This window comes from Paroedura picta, chromosome 14, assembly GCF_049243985.1.
Source record: "Paroedura picta isolate Pp20150507F chromosome 14, Ppicta_v3.0, whole genome shotgun sequence".
NCBI classification, from domain to species: Eukaryota; Metazoa; Chordata; class Lepidosauria; order Squamata; family Gekkonidae; genus Paroedura; species Paroedura picta.
In genome coordinates, this window is record NC_135382.1 from 14,612,443 (window position 1) to 14,630,557 (window position 18,115).

Consider the following 18,115-nt stretch of genomic DNA (forward strand, 5'->3'; position numbering starts at 1 on the left):
TTGCTGGCCTTCTGGAGGAACTGGTTGGCCACTGTGTGAAGATGCTGGACGAGATGGACCACTGGTCTGATCCAGCAGGGCTCTTCTGATGTGCTTCTGAAGACCTCATTCTCCGTGCCCTGTTGTTGGCCCTTCAGAGGAACTGGTTGGCCCCTGTGTAAGTCAGGATGCTGGATTAGATGGACTGCTAGTCTGATCCAGCAGGACTCATGTTCTTATGCATCAGGATGTAACCTTCCTTTTCTGTCTTCTGGGGAAGACGAAGTGGGAAGGAAACAAACCTCTTGGCTGCGGTCCAATCCCATGCATGTTTACTCACCTTTTCCTTCCTCTTATACGTTTCATCACCATGAACTCTCATCATCCCCCTCCAGCTGTGAATTCGTCAAGACCATTTAGCCATGTGCTCTCTGTCAGTGCTAATGAATGAATGCCACACTCTGACTCCAATTAAAGGCAGGAGGGAAAGCGGTGAAGTGGCCGTTTCTCAGAGAACGGCTTAAGCTTTAATATCATCCCTTACTGGAATGCAATAAGGAGGAACTGTAGAACGTGTTTCTGCTTTGAATGTTTTAAAACCGCATTTATTTAATTTGTATTTTGTTTTGGGATTTTTTATATCTGTCATTTTATTTCTGCTGTAACCTGCCGAGTCTTTAGAGCAGGGGTAGTCAAACTGTGGCCCACCAGATGTCCATGGACTACAATTCCCAGGAGCCCCCTGCCAGCAAATGCTGGCAGGGGGCTCCTGGGAATTGTAGTCCATGGACATCTGGAGGGCCGCAGTTTGACTACCCCTGCTTTAGAGAGAGGGCAGAAAATAAATACAAATATAAATAAACATACTTGGCATGGAAGTGAAGGCAGGTACCATCTTGGCCTGGTGGAATGCTCTGCAGGAAACACCTTAACCCAGGGTTAAATGCTGGCAGGGGGCTCATGGGAATTGTAGTCCATAAACATCTGGAGGACCACAGGTCCTACAAGGGGAGCTCTCCAAGAAGTGTTGACTTCAATGCTGCAACTAAAGATCTGACCCCCTCCCAAACCAAATCCTGAATTAGTCAGGGGCTACAGAAATAGGATATTTTTATGTTTATGGAATTTATGTGATTTTATATTTTTACCGATCGTTGATTTATGTAGTTACCCACCTCGAGTGTTCAGGATGGGTGCGATATAAAAACATTTATTTTATTTTATGTACAATTTTCACGTTTTTGTTTTGGGAGCAGTTTTATCACAAATATAATTCTTCTTTTAAACCAAAGATTTGTCAGTCCTGAAGCTGCACAGCAGTTCAGTTGAACACCAGCTTTCCCTGACTTCCCTTCTAACCCAGGGGTAGTCAACCTGTGGTCCTCCAGATGTCCATGGACTACAATTCCCATGAGCCCCTGCCAGCATTTGCTGGCAGGGGCTCATGGGAATTGTAGTCCATGGACATCTGGAGGACCACAGGTTGACTACCCCTGTTCTAACCCCAGCAGGTACAGCTCCACTGGACACATTATAACCAGTAGCCTGCGGCACTAATAATTTTGAATTACAAGCCATTATGCACCATCCCTGTATTGCAGAGGGGAGATCCAGTGTCTCTCCATTCTCTTATCCAATTTAGCACCTCCTGAGCCAGCTTGGTGCCGTGGTTAACAGCAGCAGCCTCTAATCTAGAGAGCTGGGATTGATTCCCCACTCCTCTGCATGTAGCCAGCTGGGTGATCCTAGGCTAGTTGCTGTTATCTGAGGGCTGTTCTTTGCAGAGCAGTTCTCTTGGAGCTCTCTCAGCCCCACCTACCTCACAGGGTGTCTTTTGTGGGGAGAGGATGGGAAAGGCGTTTGCAAGCCGCTTTGGGGCTTACTGTTCTTCTCCTGTGCTTCATCCGCCTCCCACGCAGTCTGCATGGTTCATACTCCCAGCTTATCCGTGTAACTACTGGACCACTTTTAGCAGAGATTAATAATGCACCAGGGCTGGGAACCTTCACTATATCAAACCCCAGTGAAACAGATACCCAGTAGGGAGTCTTGACTTTTCAAAGCCTGTATCTTGTGGGTCTCGAAAGTGCTAGATGCAAATCTTGCTCTGTTACTGCCTGTTGAGATACAGAGTTGTGGCTCGATCCATACCTTTTTGATAAATATTGAGCATACTAATAAATATCAGGCATAGAGTTTTGCAAGCAGACAAATGGGTTCTCTCTCTCATGTTGGCCAGGGGCTCAGTCATCCTCAGAAGCAGTTCAGAGACAGGACGTAGGCTGCAGCTGTTTCTTGGTAATTTCTCACCTGACTAGGCTTCACTCTAGGACAGGTCCCCACCATCCTTGGTAAGATAATTGCACATATGCTTTGTTCTATGCTACTAAGGAAGGAATATAAGGCATTCCAGTATATTCTCTTCAGTTTTATTCTCCAAAAGCAAGGCACAAAATCCACTTTTAATACATTTAATAGTTCTACAACCCTTACAGGAATTGAGAATAAAGGAATTGAGAATAAACAGTTTAATGCCAGTTTATCATTATGAACCGCTTTAATTTCTAGTTATAATTTACATTTCAATACATTCTGCTGCTTCTTTCTACGATCAGTGAATTTTCATCAATGAAATATCTTCAGAACACAGCCATTTCCCCAGTGTTCAATAGACAATTTCAGAACTAGCTTTCTCTCTGATCTATTTGCAAGCTTTTAAATATTGTTTAAAAACAAGTATAAAAAGAGGCAAACAAAAAAAGTGACTTGTTAAAATAGGTATGCTTTGGTTTGCCAATGGAACATGACATGATGAAATATTTTTTTTAAAGGTAACAAATAGGAAACAATATTTACAACTCTTAACATTAGCCACTAGGTTTTTTCAGTCAGGCTAGAACTGGCTTTAAATGTTAGGATCAAATATCTGATTTTAGAAGCAGCGCTGCAGTAACACAATCTTAAGAAGGTTGTGAAATCTTTTCCAATGAAGCTTGGAATAGAATTTGTTCCTTATGTCTGATCATTTGCAAACTTAAATTTATTTTTATTTGGGGTCTAATCTGACAGCACATTCCTAAACAGTGTGAAAAACCTTTCCAGTCTTAAAGAAACTAGATTTCTTCCTAGTAGGCAGCCCTTTCTCTTGGTAGCCTGGAAGCAAGGCCCGAGCCGGCTTGCTGGGAGGTCGGTATATAAAGTTTAAAAATAATATTTATTTTATTGATTTTTATTTATTCTTGTATACTGCCCTTCCCTGATGGCTCAAGGCGCTTCACACCAAAATTTCAGGATTAACACAACTAAATTAAAACATCACATCATTTTTAAAATTAAATTTAATTTAAATCCAAAGGTTTAAACTCACCTGGGGTGGGTGGGTGAGTAATCAGTTCATAATAGGGTTTAGTGGTGGATTTGGCTAAAAAGGCCCTGACCCTTGTCAAGGCCAGTTTTACCGCCCTGCGGCCATGGCTTCTGATCCTGTTTTGATCCCTTGATCTTAATATTCTTTGGGAGGACATGGCAGAAGGGGCGGTCTCTCTTAATGACTGTTATTAATAGTACAATCCTAAACAGAATTACTCCAGACTAAGGCTATTAGAGCCTCTTGTGGTGCAGAGTGGTAAGGCAGTGACATGCTGTCTGAATCTCTGCCCATGAGGCTGGGAGTTCAATCCCAGCAGCCGGCTCAAGGTTGACTCAGCTTTCCATCCTTCCGAGGTGGGTAAAATGAGTACCCAGCTTGCTGGGGGGTAAACGGTAATGACTGGGGAAGGCACTGGCAAACCACCCCGTATTGAGTCTGCCATGAAAATGCTAGAGGGCGTCACCCCAAGGGTCAGACATGACTCGGTGCTTGCACAGGGGATACCTTTACCTTTACGGCTATTGAAATTAATGGATTTATAATTGCATTTGTTTTGAAGAATGATCTTTAAGGACTCAATGCTTTTTTTTTTTTTGCCACTGTTGGTCTCAAATTTCAGGTTGCTTACTGAAAACAGACATTGTGGGTTGATACCAAAAGGGTGTTTTCTCACAAAAGTTTTTTCTTCAAGCTTCCTTGCTTCCCATCTATTGTGTTTCCACTGGTTTTCCTGCTGTCTATCCATGCTTTCTCAAACTGGATCGAAGGTGAATTCAAATGGGTAGCCATGTGGGTCTGAAGTAGCACAACAAAATGTGAGTCCAGTGGCACCTTTAAGACCAACAAAGATTAATTCGAGGTGTGAGCACGTCTGAGTCTTGAATAAAACTTGAATAAAGCTCACGTCTTGAATAAAACTTTGTTGTCTTAAAGGTGCCCCTGGACTCAAATGGTGTTGGGTCAAGTTGGTTTGAGACAGCATAGAGAAGCAATGAGGAAATCATGAATGACGACAAAAGGGAAAGAAGAAAACAAGGAAGCCTGCGGAAAAAGCTTCGGTTCAACATCCAAACCACAGGAAAAGCTCCCCGCACAAAGACTCATGAGTCACTTCCCTCGAGGAACCTTCTCTCCTAGGGCTGCCACAAGAACTGTGCATACTTGTGAAAGATGTTAGGCTGTGTTGGGCTCTTCTTCCACTTTCTTCAACCTTTGATCTCCACCTATGATTCCTTCAGCTTCCTTTTCTCTGGCCGGCTTGTTCCTAATCTATTTCCCAAAACAGTTTGCCAGTTCTGTCGGAACTATAAATCCCAGACACACAGACACCTGGCCTCCCACAAGGTAGACAAGGGCTGCTTGGTACCCTCCATAACTGAGCATGCCAGGGAATGTTAACAACCTCTAGGTCAGTGGTTCTCAACCTTGGGGTCCCGACCCCAAGTGGGGGTCACCTGGCCCCTTATGTGGGGTCACCAGTTTGGTGGCCGTGGCGGCAGTCGCAGGTGGCGGCAGGCAGCAGCAGCAGCGGAGCGATGGCACTGGCCACCTCCATGCCGCCTCCAGATGGTTGTGCGCCTGCGTGCGCCACTGCAGTTGGGGTCACGGCGTTACGGTGGTTGAGAACCACTGCTCTAGCTGGTGGCTGGAGATCTCCTGAGATTATAGCCAATTTCCGGGCAACAGAGATCAATTCACCTGGAGAAAAGGGCTGCTTTAGAAGGTAGACTCTAGAGTAGCGATCCCCAACCTGTAGGCCACGGACCACATGTGGTCCGTCGACTAATTGGAGGTGGGCTGTGAAGGACGCCTTCTTCCCCCCCCCCCAGCCCTTTACTTCATCCCCCCGGCCCTTTACAACACACTTCGGGTGTCATTGTCTCCCATCACTCCCAGATGGGACTATCTTGCTGCAGAGAAACAAGCTCAAGGTTCCCATTGATTTGTCATTGTCATGAGTTAAAATTTCCATGAAAATAAAATGTACCTTATGTTCATTGTTGTGGCGTGTCTGTATCTTATTTTGAAGGGATGTTTAAACATTATCATAGCGATCAGAGAGCGTTAGGGCAGTGGTTGAGAGTAGAGGAGTAAACTACCCCCCCCCCACCGGGCCTCAGTAAAAGGTGTTGAGTGGTCTCCGGTGAGTGGTCCCTAGCGTTGAGTGGTCCCCGGGAACCAGTGCTCTAGAGCATTATACCCTAATTGAAGTCCCTCCCCTTCCCATAACCCATCCTCAGGTTCCACCTCCCAAATCTCTAGGTAATTCCTAACCTAGAGCTGGTAACTCTAATTCCAGGCCAGGCTCAGTCAATCAGAGTTAAAGGATGCTGTTCCTAAAAGCGCAAAACACTAAAAAGGAAGTAGACTAGATAAAACCTAAAGGTTTGGTTTCAAATCTTCAAAATATGAGAGATTGAATATTTCAGCATGAGGAGTCAAAATGTACTCCCAATGCATCATGTTCTTGCTGCTGCTCTGCTCTCCTTGATATGAGCGGAAGAAACACTGCTGTTCATCCCATACATTTCCTTTGAAATGCACATCCTTCTGCATAGCCTTTATAAAACTTCAAAGAAATATTCAGATATGGCTCCTGTGTCAAAACTGCACAGCACAACAATCTTCAGTATTTCCAGCGGTGGGACCCATGTTTAACCCCCCTTTGTGTTGTAGAAAGGGGCCCATTAAGCTCCAATTGCTTGTCATCACAGCACTATACTGCAAGGAAGGGGGAAAGTCAGGGTTACGACCTCATTTGTGTTGAGGACAGGGCTGTGGGTGACAGGGAAACAAATGCAAGCCAAGTTCCGGGAGGCAGGCTGCAATGAGAAACAGGCCAAGGTTTGGTGTCTCTTCAGTGCAGAGTGATTATACCACACAGTCACCCAGCTCCTCGCAGCATGCATGTAGACTGTGGCATGGAACATTGCACCACAGCTGGCAGTGCATGTAGCAGAAAAATGGCAGCTCACTTGCAGATTCCAGCCCATGGGCTGAAGACCACCTCTCTAGAGAACTTGAATGAATTCATTATGGGAATCTCATTGGCAAAGGAACTGGGGAATATCAAATTTCCCCCTCCCAAGTTCAAAATCTTTTCTTGTGGGCTGCAGGAAAGCACAGCAGAGGAAGAGGGAAACCAATGTATGCTGTGCACAGCCACGGAGGGAAACATCAAGAAAAACTGGTAGCAAAAATAAAAATAAAAATCAGACTTTGCATCTGCGATTGCGTGTTTTTAAGGACAGATTTCGGGATAACATTTGATTTTTCAAACGCTGACACTAGCTGCTGTATGACGGTCACTCTAATTACTAATGAGCACTTGAATTTCTTCTGCCAGTAATCTACAGCAGGGGTAGTCAACCTGTGGTCCTCCAGATGTTCATGGACTACAATTCTCATGAGCCCCTGCCAGCATTTGCTGGCAGGGGCTCATGGGAATTGTAGTCCATGAACATCTGGAGGACCACAGGTTGACTATCCCTGATCTACAATATTATCAACCACAGATTATCCTCTGAATTGCTCCCAAGCCAGGTGTCCAGTCACACCCACTGATTGCTGCTTCAGATCTCACCACCGTTCAGCTCATACAGCGACACTATTGGGGATCTGATCCGGAGAAAGGTAATAATAGGGAAGTTTTTTGTTCCTGTTCCGTTCAGCAATCAAGCTGACAATTTCATCCAGGCTCTTGCAGAACTTCCGTATGGCTTCTTTCGCTGGCTTCTCAATGAAGTGCTCATCCGGATACATCCCCAGAAACAGCTGTTTGTAGGAGACACAGAAATGCAGTTGTTGGGAAAGAAACGGTGAAAGAAACGGTGAAGATCGACTGCTCTCCAAACCTGTCTTGCCTCAATGGCCCCCGCTTCCTTCCGGAGAGCTGAATGTACTTGGAAAACCCTTAGAATTGCATGTTCTTGGAAAACCCTTAGAATTCCCCGTAAAACAAGCTATATTAGCAGCGTTCAGATCAGGGGTAGTCAAACTGCGGCCCTCCAGATGTCCATGGACTACAATTCCCAGGAGCCCCTGCCAGCAAATGCTGGCAGGGGCTCCTGGGAATTGTAGTCCATGGACATCTGGAGGGCCGCAGTTTGACTACCCCTGCTTGAATGAGGCTCCTGCAAATTCATCAGGGCCCCTTCCTTCTAAAGGAGCTTTTGAGGCACAAGTTTTTATTGACATCACGTATATCCGGCCTTTCTACCCAATCAGGGCCGCTCGGGTCGGAGTTCTTTCGAGCACAGTGAAAATAGAAGTTAATCGTACTAGAACCTCCTTCCACTCCTTTTAAGAACCAGCTTGGCATGGTTATTAAGCGTGGCAGCCTCTAATCCGGAGAACTGGGTTCGATTCCTCACTCTTCCACATGCAACCTTGGGCCAATAACATCAGAGTCCAGTAGCACCCTTAAGACCAACAAAGATTTATTCAGGGCGTGAGCATTCGAGTGCAAGCGCCCTTCGTCAGACTATGATCTTCTTACATGACAGGGAATATATAGCAAAAATCAATTCTGTTACATCAGTAGACTGTGTCACAACCAAATACAGCCAATGATAATCCTTTGTAAAAACAGCCAATCAATCCCTTAGAATTCAGTGTACTTTACAAAGAGAAACCAAAATGCTGTTACCTGAGATCAAAGGCTATATTTGGTTGTGACACAGTCTACTGATGTAACAGAACTGATTTTTGCTATATATTCCCTGTCATGTAAGAAGATCATAGTCTGACGAAGGGTGCTTGCACTCGAATGCTCACGCCCTGAATAAATCTTTGTTCGTCTTAAAGGTCCTACTGGACTCTGATTTTATTGTGCTACTTCAGACCAACACAGCTACCCATTTGTAGCTTACCTTGGGCCTGTCACAGTTCTCTTAGACTTCTCTGAGCTTCACCCTCTCCACAGGGTGTCTCTTGTGGGGAGAGGAAGGGTAGGCGACTGTAAGCCACTTTAAGACTCCTTTGGGTAGTGAAAAGCAGAGTGCCAAGAAACAGCTCTTCTTCTTCCTCTTCTTAGGTACTGTCCTTCTACACTACAACTCCCAGTAATTCCAAATACTCAGGAATCCAAGAAACATCCTGATGGAAGGCAGGCATCTGCTTGCTCCAGACATCTACATGCTAGATGCACATGAGACAATTTACTTCAATCCGGTGCCAGCCCCTGACAGTTTGTCCAGTAGCACAGGCCTACATAACCAAAAGCCCCAGGCCTCTCTTTTCATGTTGGTAGTTAATGCTGTCTGGAAATGACCTTAAAAGAGAGTGCTTGCATGTCCCATCTCTGACCTGGATGTGCCAGGCTAGCCTGATCTCATCCAATCTTGGAAGTTAAGCAGAGTCACTCCTGCTTTGCACTTGGATGGGAGACCACCAAGACCATTTACGCACTATGAACTTCACTGCCCCAGCTTCCATGCAGGAGCACAAAGTTTGGGTGCATGAGGTACACCAGGCCAAATGCTCCTCCGTGCAGGTGCAGGAAGAGGTGGGGCAACCTGCCATGACTAAAACTCCAGCCTGCAGCCCGGCATGAAACCTCCAGTGCAGTGGTCCCTAATCCGCGGGCCGCGGCTCCCTCTCCCCGCCCCCCCGCAGTAAAAAACTACCCAGGCTGCAAGCTTGCGGCCCGGGAAGCTTCTTACTGCGGGAAGGGGGGGGAGAGGGAATCAGGGCCGCACCCGTGCATTGTGCATGGCCGCGCATGGCGCATGTGAGCATGCCCGGCAGCATATGCGCAATGTGCGGCATGCACAGGCGGGCAGTTGCCCTGCCGGTCCCCAGCCTCAAAAAGGTTGAGGACCACTGCTCCAGTGCATAAACGGTCCCAGGGAGTCCAGAGTAGTTATACAAAGGCAGGCAATGCAAACCACCTCTCTTCATCTCTCAGCTGAAAACACTATGGATTGCCCTAAGTCAGCACTGCCAACATGAACGTGCCTCGGCTTCTGACACACTTTACCAAAAGGCTGGAAGCCAAGCACGTCTTTTAGAAAGAGAAATGGGATGGGGGAGAAATGAGCAAGGAAGTATCTCAGAGCGGCGAAAGAGTCACTCACTTCATTCTCCTGAAACTGGCTCAAGGCCCAGACGGCCCCCAGATGCCAACACGAGCGACCCCTGTCCGGTAAACTCTCCACGATATACTCGATGGTGACACTCCCCTTTTCTGTAGGTGGCGGGCACCGCATCGTTGGGGGGGCATTGGGAATCCAGGAACACCAATCATACTATGCCGTAAAAAAGCAAGGGAGCAGTAAGGTGCACAGTGATTTGCAGCCTATGTTCAAGTAAGCTGATTCAAAGCACACGAGATGCCACAGATGCAGCTTTGCAGAAAGCTAAATGCCACAATCAGTAAATATCTGGATGTGTACATTTGTCACTAGCGCTATCAGGATGTAAATAATTTGGAAACAGCTTGCAGAAGCAACTTATTTCTAAATATAACCACGGTGGTTGCTGTATCCCGGCTCTCATCTTTTCATTGGTTTTATGCTAAGTGTTAGAAATAAGATGGTTTCCTGTCATTTTTTTTTCACTGCCAGCCTCCACTGACACCCCCCATACTACCTTTCCTCCTTCTCCAGTTACTTCTACTGCAGGGGTAGTCAAACTGCGGCCCTCCAGATGTCCATGGACTACAATTCCCAGGAGCCCCTGCCAGCATTCGCTGGCAGGGGCTCCTGGGAATTGTAGTCCATGGACATCTGGAGGGCCGCAGTTTGACTACCCCTGTTCTACTGTCTCACAAATTCCAAAGTATTTATTTCCCGGTAAAATCTAAAGTGCCCTGGTGGGGATGGCTCAGGCTAGCCTGATCTTGTCAAATCTCAAAAGCTAAGTGCGGAGTATTTGGATGGGAGACCACTAAAGAATTCCAGGGTTGCTTTGCAGAGGCAGGCAATAGCAAGCCAGCCCTATTCGGCTCTTGTCTTGAAAACGCTATGGGGTCGCCATAGGTCGGCTGAGACTGGACAGAACTTTGCACACATAAAAGTGTAAAGGTGCAAGTACTCCACACACACAGAAGTGTAAAGTGCCTGTTTATCTCAAATATATATTGCAGGATCAAGCCACATGGGCCACCTTCCTTCGTGTGGCTGTTCTCTTCCTCAGTAGGCCTCAGTAGAGAGAGAGAGATCTGTCTTTAGAACGTGAACTGAGCCTTTGGGGGTTCAATTACCATGTCTGCTGGTGGCCCAAGGACTCTGGAAATAATACTACTGACCTACTACTGATCTATCCCCTCATGCTGGGAATTTCCTGTGTCAGCGGCCAATGACATGAAAGGAGACTCAAAGCATTCATTTCACAGTGAGCTGCATTGAAAGTTATAAGGGAGAGACTTTGCAAATGTTGGGATATTGCTTTTGGTAGCAGCACTGAGTTATCCTAACATCTAACTCCATCCTGTGCTCTAAGCTATAAGAAGATTTAACTAGCACTTTGGTCATGACAGCCTCTCTTCTTGTTTTGCTGGTTGTGCCAATGGCTCTATGTCTTGGGTCAGCCAGGACTCAGAGAGGTTGAGGACTTCTCAGAGGAGGAAGCAGCCACCATAGCCAGGCCAGAGGTAGCAGAAGCTGGAAAAAAAAGAGGAGAAGGTGCAAGCATGCCAAGGCTTACAGCCAAAAGCTTGCACAGAGTCACCTCTATCCCCAGCTCGGATACAGCAGATTAAAAGGCAGCTGCCTGTTTCCAGCCCTCCAGAATCACCTGCACCATTAGAGAGACAGAGACAGGGGCTTAGAGCTGTAGGCTAAAAGGAGAAGTGCTAGCCTCATGGGTCAACATCAGCTACCTGTTCAAAGTGATGAGTTGTTGCAGGATTAAGTCTGAGCAGCTGTCATTTAACAATACAGGCCTATTGTGCTGTGTGAATGCAAGGCAAGATATATGCTGACATCACCTTGCTTGAATCCTGAAAGCCTTGATTATTAGACTGAACTATTGTGCCCGCTTCACCTTTGGACTCCTGAACTGAAATGACTTAGTATCTTGCCTCCTCCCTTGGCTTTGGCTATTTGGAAGAACGGTGGAGGTTGCTGCATTCTAGAACCTATACCTGGCCAGAGTATTATAGATGCCTTTATTTCCATTGATCCATTATTATGTGAGCCTGGAATACCTTCTTTTCTGTACTCCTCATGCCAACTCGTTTTCCCTTCAAGGTCCCTGAACAGGACTGACCTATCCAGTGTGAAAGTTGCTGAAAGTTCATAAGTCAAGTACAGAACTGCATCTAAGTAAACCTTTACCTGGCCAAAATTCACAGCTGCATGTTGTGCTGATGTTGTGAATATCACTACAGTGAGATATTCTGCCAACTTCTCTCGTGTCTTGATTGTCTTAGGAAATCCTGAAATTCAAGAGAAACTTTTAAAACCAGCAAAAAAAAAAAACTAACCCTTGGCTCCCTCCCGAGCTTTATAAAACAGACCGATTTTTTATTCTTTACTGGCTCAAGTTCAAGAAGCAAGTCAACAAGATCATGAATTTTCGATCTGACTTTGCTAACGAAGCCAATTAGGGTGAACCGAACAGTGGAAGCCAAACTTTTCTTAAAAGAGTAACAGTAGCAGACCGCCCGGTGGGTTATTATGCACCAAGAAAGAGCCTTCTGCATGCTGTGAAACGTGGGCAGCCTTCCCTGTCTCAAAGGAACAGAGCACATTACGTTCTGCCTTCAAGTGTTCTGCCTCAATGCACACAGCATTAGCTGCATTTATCTCACTTTTCTTTCCTTTTTCATCACTTTCAGGTTCAAGTTGTGCATATATGCCAGAGGCTTGCCAATGGTGCCATGAAATAAGATGTCAAAGAAAGCAGGAGTATCCGCATTGAAATGTGGATACAAATACTGGGTCCTTTCCCCCAATTCATGCCTTTCTGGCCTGGCTGCACCTGCAGGGCCAGATGTTATTTTTGTATCTTGAAGAGCCAGTCCTTGTGCACATGACCAGATTGGGGCGGGGGGGGGGGGGAGTCCTAAGATTTCAGTGAAGCCTCAGTCATGAATTGGAGACCAGTAAACTATTGAGCAGAGCCTCTTGTGGCGCAGAGGGGTAAAGCAGCAGACGTGCAGTCTGAAAGTTCTGCCCATGAGTCTGGGAGTTCAATCCCAGCAGCCGGCTCAAGGTTGACTCAGCCTTCCATCCTTCTGAGGTCGCTAAAATGAGTACCCAGCTTGCTGCTGGGGGGTAAACGGTCATGACTGGGGAAGGCACTGGCAAACCACCCCGTATTGAATCTGCCATGAAAACACTAGAGGGCGTCACCCCAAGGGTCAGACATGACCCGGTGCTTGCACAGGGGATGCCTTTACCTTTAAACTATTTAGTATCTAGGCCAGACTTTCTCAACCGGGGTTTCATGAAACCCTGGGGTTTGTCAGCCCTGGAAGGGTTTCTCAAAAGGGTGGGGGCTAATTAATTTTGAATATATTTTAAAAATTTTGTTAAACATTTATTGGGTGATATGACCATATATAGTCATGTCGACCTGCCCCACCCTTCCAAAATGGCCAATGATGGGCTTGGAGGGGTGAGAATGGGAGGGGCCCCATGTGGGCGTGTACACAGCTCTGCTTCCCAACCATATTCTGCATGATTACATCATTTCTGGGGTTTCTTGAAGCCTGAAGAATGTTTCAGGGGTTTCTCAAGGGTAAATAAAGTTGAGACAGGCTGATCTAGGCAAATGTTACCACTACTATAACCTGTAATGCCTATTAATAACCTTTTGGGTTCAAAGAAGAAAAGGCACTTGGGAATTGAGAGTTGTGGGTTCTCTGGGTTGTGTGACTGTGGTCTAGTAGTTTTAGTCCCTGATATTTCCCTAGTAACTGTGGCTGTCCTCTTCAGAGGTAGGACATGTCAAGATGGGCATTTCCCCATGCCACGTGCCCTGCCTCTGAAGGTGCCAGCTGCAGTTACTGAAACTACCAGAGCACGGTCACACTGCCTGGAAAACCCACAACAGCCGGTCAATTCTGGCCTTCGACAATTCATTTTAATGCTTAAAAAGGTAAAAGGTAAAGGTATCCCCTGTGCAAGCACCGAGTCATGTCTGACCCTTGGGGTGACGCCCTCCAGCGTTTTCATGGCAGACTCAATACGGGGTGGTTTGCCAGTGCCTTCCTCAGTCATTACCGTTTACCCCCCAGCAAGCTGGGTACTCATTTTACCGACCTCGGAAGGATGGAAGGCTGAGTCAACCTTGAGCCGGCTGCTGGGATTCAACTCCCAGCCTCATGGGCAAAGCTGTCAGACGGCTGCCTTACCACTCTGCGCCACAAGAGGCTCTTTTAATGCTTAGTAATGTTAATTTTAATGCGTTTCAATGGGTTTATATCGTTTTATTGTGAACTGCCGTGAGTCCAAATGGAATGCAGCAGTATATAAATGCAAAATCAATCAATCAAATAAAGATATTCCCCCCCCCCAAAAAAAATTTCCAATCCATTCACAGGTAGCACAGAGAGAGATTCCGGCTCTAATAGGAACGTCTCACCTGACGCCTTGTTGCCTCTCATGCCGTAGACATAGATATCCTTCACAAAGGCCTGGAGTTCCGGATCCTCACACACCGTCTCATCACTGTCATAATAGATGGTGACAATCTCGGTTGCGAAGCTGCAGAACCAGCAAGAAAACAGATACAATCTCAGAAGCCCGTGAAGTTGTCTGCTGATAAGCAATCTTAAAAAAAAAGATCTGTTTAAGGTTCTCAGGCAAGGTCCCCCATTTTTTTACAATTCCAAAGGGTAAATGGTATCCCCTGTGCAAGCACTGGGTCATGTCTGACCCTTGGGGTGACGCCCTCCAGCGTTTTCTTGGCAGACTCAACACGGGGTGGTTTGCCAGTGCCTTCCCCAGTCATTACCGTTTACCCCCCAGCAAGCTGAGTACTCATTTTACCGACCTCAGAAGGATGGAAGGCTGAGTCAACCTTGAGCCGGCTGCTGGGATCGAACTCCCAGCCTCATGGGCAGAGCTTTCAGACTGCATGTCTGCTGCCTTACCACTCTGTGCCACAAGAGGCTCTTTCCAAAGGGTAACCCCCCCAAAAAAAACAAACAACCAAAAAACAGGGCAAAAAACCCAAGACACAGTATGACAGTACTCATCATCATCACTATTTGAAAGACAACATTACAAAACTGTGCACAATATTTCAGAGTTTTCTGTCATGTGGGTTTCTTATTATTAGCTGACCTTTGTTTTATGGAAAGCTAGGCTGAAGGAATCGATGTGTGGATGCGTGTGGCTAGGTGCGAAGGTTGTGCAAAGACAAACAACAAGGAGATGAGCCTGTTCCAAGGACTGCAGTGAACGCAAGTTACAAAAGCAGAAGATACTCAAAAGCACTTCCATGACTTCAGCTCTTCTCTAATAGCTGTTGGACAAGCAACCTCTGGCCAAGGTACTGAAAGTGCGACTGTATCAGCACCTTCCCCATGTCTCCAAAATCAGCCCAATGCAAGCTTCTGATAAGAGGGAAAGCTTTCACTGGGCCATCCAAAACAGAAGACTGTTTCCCCAAAAACCTTTTGGCGTAACCTACCTGGATATGAATGATTCCCATCCCATTCCTATAAAGAAGGAGGGTGAAAATCACGTGGGCCTGAGACACAAAGGAGCATAAAACCAGCAAAAGGCAAAGGAGATTCTCCAATTCAAACTGAAGCAGGCCTGGGTATGTTTGAAGTGTGCAGGACAGTCAAATGACATATTATGATTTTCAAAGGGTTGAATCCAGGGTTTCCTACAACCACACAGCAGCTTTTGAGAAATGCCTTCTTTATACAAAAGAGAGCCCAAATGGGCTTGAAATGGAGCAGCAGGGAGGGAGGAGCACTCCTCCCCCAAATCATTTGCCTGAGTAAAAATCACTCTGAGGGAGTTATTTTGCCAATTTATTTCATGCAGAGTTGCTGTAGAACTGTGGGGAACATGAGTTCTTTCAAAACTGTAATGCACAATTTGGCTTTGAATGTTTCGTGCTTTTGAATCCCTTGGTGTGAGCTTAATAAACATTACTGGTGTATTCAGGAGCTTAATGCCTATTTCCTTCTGAGGAAAAGTCCTGCTCAGTCAGAGTGATTGGGGTGGAGGGCTGATCACCCTTTCAGCCGCTCTGAGCCAGGCCTGGGTTCATTATGCCCTGAGTACATGAGAATGTAGCAGAAGCAGGGCTGCTTCAACATACCCCAGGGCTGAAAGGGAAACCACTATTAAAAACAGAGAGAAAACCAATGATTCTGTGCTAACGGGGATGTCCTAGCTGTGTTTTCTCTCCGTCAAGGGTGACTTCACACAGGATTGCATCAGCAACCACAGCCTATGCTAATCTCCCTGGTGCTAGAAGCAGCTCTGAACACAATAGCTTTCAAGTGATCTCCCACACTTTGCCCTCCCAACACAGCACTGCATCTTGCTGGGTACGAGGGAGGTTAGAGACGCTCAAGCAGAGTTGCCGCGGTGGCATTTAATGCTACGCACATCAATTGGCCTCAGGTCCACAGTGGTCACCCTTCATTCCTAAATGACACAGTGACCTGCATTTAGATAGCAGACAATAATGGGGGAAGAAAGTGCTGGCCCCAAGTCTGCAAAATGAAAGATTTGACCCCCCCTAACCTAAACCTGAACTAGTTGGGTGCTACAGAAATAGAATGTTTTAAAGGTTTTTATACAGGATTTTTATATGTTTGTTAACTGTTGATCTATGTTGTTACCCGCTGTGAGCCTGTGAGAAGACTAGAAAAAGAAAGATTTATTTACCCGTATATACTCGCATATAAGCCGAGGCACCTAATTTCAGCACAAAATCTGGGCAAACTTATGGACTCGCATATCAGCCGAGGGTGGGAAATGCTCCATCATCACAGGCTCTCCCATCCAGCCCCCCCCCCACAACAAATACAGAAAAGAGGATGAATAGCTGCTGGGTTTTGTACCCTATTTTTCACTAACCAAAGGAGTCTCAAAGCGGCTTACAATTGCCTTCCCTTCCTCTCTTTATTATTATTATATTTCTTGATGCCAGATACCCTGAGAGAGCTCTGACAGAACTGCTCTATGAGAACAGCCCTGGCAGGAGAACTAAACAGTGCCCCCCAGGCCAGCAAACTAGAGCAGAACAACAGTACCCAAAGTTGGCAACCTACTACAACAACAGCTACCAAACTGAAAGGACAACTCTAACTACGACTGCAGTGCCCCCCCCAGAACAAAACACTGAAATAAAGAACTGTAAGACTGAACACTGAAAGAAAGAACTGTAAAAATCAACTTTTAAAAGAAACATTCTGACTGTGGAGACAGGGACTAGGCCTGCAGAGCAGCGGGTGATGTGGCTTCAGTGACATCAAGTGGTGTCAGCAATCATCCAAACTTCTGGGAGAGGCTGTGTAACCCCTGGGGAAGCTCTCGCATAACCCCAATGTCCCCCAGAACCCTGGTTGGGAATCCCTGACCAGGTGTGATGGGATGTTAGAAGAGAAAGCCTCAGGAGCACTTTAGGGACTCAGCCACCATGCTGTAACAGGATTTATTCCAGATGAGCCCTACCTCTTAACTGCCTCCCACACTTTGATACCGTCATCCCGATAGAAGTAGTACGGAATCTCCTCAGTACTCTCCATGCGTCTTGCTTTGATTTCTTCAGGGAAGCAGAGGGAGCTGTAAGTGAGGCACTTCATTGCTCGTTGGACCATCTGCACGTGCCCACCTCCTCCTGTGGCATTAGCCTGTGACACCCAAAGGAACAAGCAAAGACAGGTGCATGATTCTGCCAATGAATCCTCCTAACAGAGGTCAGGGTACTGTGTTCCAAATGTTAGTGCACATTGGGGTCCCAGCACCTGCCTGCTTTACACAACTATGGTGTAGAGGGGGTGGGGCATGTGTGCTTCTACTTGAGGGGGCATTATTAGGGTCACTGCAAAAACTTGTCCTTCACGTGCCTCCTGAACCCTTCCAATCAAGAGAGAGAGTGCTCAACCAAAGGGAGTGATAAGAGAACTGTGACATTTTAAGACATGGATCCTTTATTGATCCTGCATTGAGCAGGGGAGTGGGCTAGATGGCCTGTATGGCCCCTTCCAGATCTTTGGTTCTACACTGATAGTGGTATTGAGAAATCTTAGATAGCAATTTTCTTTCTCTTTTAAATACTGTTTTTTTATTTCAGGATAATAGTTTGTCTTTTCCCACAGTAGTTTATATCGTTCTCTCCAGGCAGGGGAACATGGGAATTGTAGTCCATGGACATCTGGAGGGCCACAGTTTGCCCACCCCTAGTCTATATAGTCGAAATGATACTAAGTTGTCTAACCTTAATTAAAATTGCACAATATTTATTATTACATTATTAACAATCAAATAATAAAGAAGTGTATGCCTTCAACTCTACCAACATAGTGGGCTCTCTTATGCCAGGGGCTTCGAGTAACGTCTTTCTTGACCCTTCCAGTCCCAAGAAAGGACTGAATTGAAAGGAAAATTGGCTCACCTTGTCAAATAGACCATATTCACAGATGAGTTGTTCTCGGGCTTTGGTATTGATGGCGATGGTAAACCGCGCATGGGGTACAAGGAGCTGTAAATCAAAAAGCAGCTCTGGATGAAATATGCCTTGCAACTTTACTAAAGCAATGTGACTTACTCCCAAGATGATTACTTCACCCAGCAAACCTCCCAGCCTGAAGTAAAGGCATGAACTGCATAAAATGGCCACAAG

At 46.1% G+C, this 18,115-nt stretch overlaps 1 protein-coding gene across 1 annotated transcript in view; it reads right to left on the reverse strand.

The window, feature by feature from the left end:
* Positions 1-2,422: 2,422 nt before the first annotated feature.
* ALOX5 (arachidonate 5-lipoxygenase) overlaps positions 2,423-18,115 on the reverse strand; it is a 39,318-nt gene continuing 23,625 nt past the window's right edge. Inside the window, exons 9-14 of the mRNA XM_077310078.1 lie at positions 17,888-17,974; positions 16,945-17,123; positions 13,883-14,004; positions 11,629-11,729; positions 9,427-9,597; positions 2,423-7,123 (exon numbers count right to left, since the gene is read on the reverse strand). Of these exons, the coding sequence (XP_077166193.1) occupies positions 6,944-7,123; positions 9,427-9,597; positions 11,629-11,729; positions 13,883-14,004; positions 16,945-17,123; positions 17,888-17,974 (840 nt within the window). The 3' untranslated portion in view covers positions 2,423-6,943. The remainder of the gene's footprint in view (positions 7,124-9,426; positions 9,598-11,628; positions 11,730-13,882; positions 14,005-16,944; positions 17,124-17,887; positions 17,975-18,115) is intronic.